The sequence below is a fragment of the Macrobrachium nipponense genome, chromosome 31 (assembly GCF_015104395.2).
Source record: "Macrobrachium nipponense isolate FS-2020 chromosome 31, ASM1510439v2, whole genome shotgun sequence".
Taxonomy (NCBI): Eukaryota; Metazoa; Arthropoda; class Malacostraca; order Decapoda; family Palaemonidae; genus Macrobrachium; species Macrobrachium nipponense.
In genome coordinates this window covers 53,815,012-53,818,413 of record NC_061093.1, presented here as the reverse complement: position 1 = coordinate 53,818,413, position 3,402 = coordinate 53,815,012, and the positions used below count along the sequence as shown (strand labels likewise).

Sequence of the window (3,402 nt, the reverse complement as noted above, 5' to 3'; positions counted from 1 at the left end):
GGGTTCAAATATTTTGCATATGTAATAGGCATTGAACTTACGGGGTTTTACGCCGCGCCAGAGGTTGCCACTGTAGTATATGCAAGTATTTGATCCAGTATGCATTGCATTACCCATATTTTGCATATATAAAAGGCATTGAACTTACGGGTTTTTACGCCACGCCAGAGGTTGCCACAGTAGTATATGCAAAAAATGGGATTCAATTTGCAATGCACGACCCAAATCACATATGAAGTAGTCGGCATGAAACTTACGGGTTCTTACGCGCGCCAGAGGTTGCCTTCCACCCATAATGTTGGGCATTGATACCCGTGATGGGGTATCGTGTGGCAAGAGGAGGGGCGCTCGACGGGTCCCAGCAGCAGCTGTAGTCTCTCCATCGCGGAGATGCTTCCACAATTTTATCCAGGAGTGAATTCCATCACAGAACTGAGCAGCTTCTTCCCAACTTCAAAAAGTTCCTATCTTCTTTCCTCTGCACACGACCCATCCTTCATCCTAAAAGTGCAGAGTCCTTATGTGACAGCATTGATCTTGTAGAGGCTTTTGACCATTGCAGCATCTCGCTCCAGTCTTTGGAGGTTTGCTGCAGATTTCAGCCTCATCGTTTGATGTAATTCGTCCCTGTTGAGTGTTGGCTGCTTATTTTGATTCCTAGAAGATGGAGTCTTCTTGAGGGCTTTATTCTCTCTCTTGTTGCCATCTGAAGTCTGTTCCATTGCCCTGACCTGATTAATTCCTTCCTCGATGCTGTCCAGTCGTCGGTGGAGGGCTTTACAATTGACCTGAGGCCTCCTAAGACATCGAGGTTTATCGAGAGACTTCATCATTTCACCTGTAGGCATCATTTTAAGAAATCTGAATTGCTCTTCTAAGGATCTGATCTTGTGATCCTTTGCAGCGTTCTCTTCTTGGAGTCTTTCAGTTTCCACGATTGCCTCCATCTTTTCAAACTCAATCGTTTCCTGTTCCTCCTTCATCTCAGCGAGTTCGAATTCGAGTTGGACTTTCCTCCTCGTCATCTCACTCAGCTCCTTTCCTTTTCCCTTTTCTGCGGCAACAATTTTAACCATTTTTACGAGACAGATGATATCCTCTTGCATCTGGGAGCATTCACCTCCTAGTCTCAGGATTTCTCTGTCCTTTTGGACATTCTGTTCTTTGAGCTCCTTGAGCTCCTCCTTTCTCTCGACTAATTCTGCTTGAGATTGTTGCAGTTGTTGCCAATTTTCGTCAGCCCTCTGTTTCTGAAGCTTGCATTCTTCTATTTCATTTTCTAAGCCGTTAATCTTTATATTCATTAGCTCATTTTCCTTCTGAAGAACCTCGATGTTCTTCTGTTTCCTCCGATTCTCTTCTCGGAGTGTCTGCAAGTCCTCCTTCTGCTTGTTCAGCTGGACATTTGACAGATTTCTGACATCTTCCATTCTACTCAAATCCCGATGCAAGGTCTCCTTCTCCATGTCGAGAACTACGACCGTGTTCTCCAGGATGGTTATAGTTGAGTTTTTATCCTCGTTCTCCTTTCGCAGCTTTTCGGTCTCTTCCGTCTTTGCCGCTATTTGTTCTCTGAGTCTGTCCATTTCGGCAGGCATCAAATAGATCATCATCTCTTTCTCTTCGAGCAGTCGTTCCAAGTCTCGTGTGGCTCGCTCCATCTTTTCTCTGTCTTGTGTCAGGGCTTCTATTTTCTCTTTCAGTTCTTCTATCATGTGAGACTTTTCAGAATCCGCTTTCTCAAGCCATAAGACGTATTCATCAGTTTTTTCACTAAAGTTGTCGTCTTCACTGGCTAACTTCTCTTCTTCATACATTATCACTTTACTGTCGAGGTCTTCGTCAGGGGTCATTTCGTCAAGAAAGTCAGCTTTCACGTCGTCGCCATCGTCGTCATCATCCGGAATTCCAAGATCCTCCGGGCGCATGTTCTTCAAGGTGAAATCCATAAAGAATTTCACTATCGCGCTGCCAAGGCCAAGAAGCAAGAACACTTGGCCGATTAGCAGCAACAAAGCGATATGAAACATGCCTAAGCGGGGGAATGTGAATTCGCAACTGAAGCACTTTGATAGCACAAACGTGATAATACTCAACAACATGTTGTCTCGTACGGATAAAGTCCGTCTGGCCCATCCCTAGTTTTTAAATCGGTCAGAGGATCCGTGTCTGGATCCTGGAGCCGTTCTGTCTCCGCTGAAGCCGCTCCTGTCTTCGGGAGTTGTTGGGGGTTCCAGGGAGACCGAGGGACGTCGGTGCCGTTTCTGTCTCTGCTGAAGCCGCTCCTTTCTTCGGGGGTTCCCGAGGATTCCAGGGAGACTCAGGGACGTCGGAACTATTTGTCTCCGCTGAAGCCGCTCCTGCTTTCTTTGTTCCTCTCCCATTCCTTAGTGAGTCCGGGAAGCATCGTGAGTCCGGGAAGCTCTCGGGTGACGCTGGAAACGAAGTTCGCTTAGAGATCGACTTTTTATTTCTATCATTCGTTCTCGTTGTTCTTTTCATGATTATTCTTTTATCAATATCTCAAAATTTTTATTTTTCTTAAACTTTTTAATATTCTTGATTTTTCTTGATTTTATGTGGGAACTTGTTGTTGTTCAGTATTTGAGTTGCTAATTGAAACGCTCTGAAGCCAAATAACTAATTAATAGATAATATGCAATATATAAAAAGAATTAAACTACCTCTTCTAGACCCAACAGTTTTATCATGAAGGAAGGATTTATATGCATACATACACCTCTCTCTCTCTCTCTCTCTCTCTCTCTCTCTCTCTCTCTCTCTCTCTCTCTCAGAGCAAAGCGATGAATTGAAGCATGGAAAACTAGATAGGTAAATGTTTTATCACTCACTCTGTCTCGACAAACACCGACTTTTGACGCCAAAAAACTTATTCAAACATTGAAGTAAATCTCTCATCACGTTGTAAGAATTTTTACATTACAATAGAATTGTTTTTGAAAACTAACAATAATAAGCATCGGTTCATTTTCTGGTATTTCAAGATTAAGCAGGAAATGAATTAGCTTTGGACAAAAAAAAAAAAAAAAAAAAAAAACTTGAATAGTCGACTGAACTCAGATTTGGAATCTGTATCGCAAACATTGCTAACAAGGTTCGAATGAGTTTTAAATCAGCTTTCCATTTTCTTTATTGTCTCCCTCGTCACGATTTTCGGAGCGCGAGAACGCGTGTCAATCCGCAAGCGAGTGGATAACCCACACATGCAGGGGCGTAAATCCTTTTGTGATTCATTGAATTTTTTTGTCAGTGGACGCTCTCAGCTCTCAGAGAGTGGGAGTGGAGTAGGACGTTAAATCCATTAGGAAGTTGACTTTTATTCAGATATTGTACTTGAGGACATTCCTTTTCTTTTATATCCAGACTTAAGTAAGTAGTTCG

At 43.0% G+C, this 3,402-nt stretch overlaps 1 protein-coding gene across 1 annotated transcript; it reads right to left on the bottom strand.

Annotated features, from left to right (window-relative positions):
- Positions 1-518: 518 nt before the first annotated feature.
- Positions 519-1,949, bottom strand: LOC135206851 (cingulin-like). Its single transcript, XM_064238335.1, has one exon. It carries the CDS (start codon positions 1,947-1,949, stop codon positions 519-521), a length of 1,431 nt encoding a protein of 476 aa, XP_064094405.1.
- Positions 1,950-3,402: the final 1,453 nt, after the last annotated feature.

What these genes read in the sequence shown, in the direction of transcription:
- LOC135206851 (XM_064238335.1), bottom strand. Translation starts at nt 1,949, where the DNA reads ATGGATTTCACCTTGAAGAACATGCGCCCGGAGGATCTTGGAATTCCG.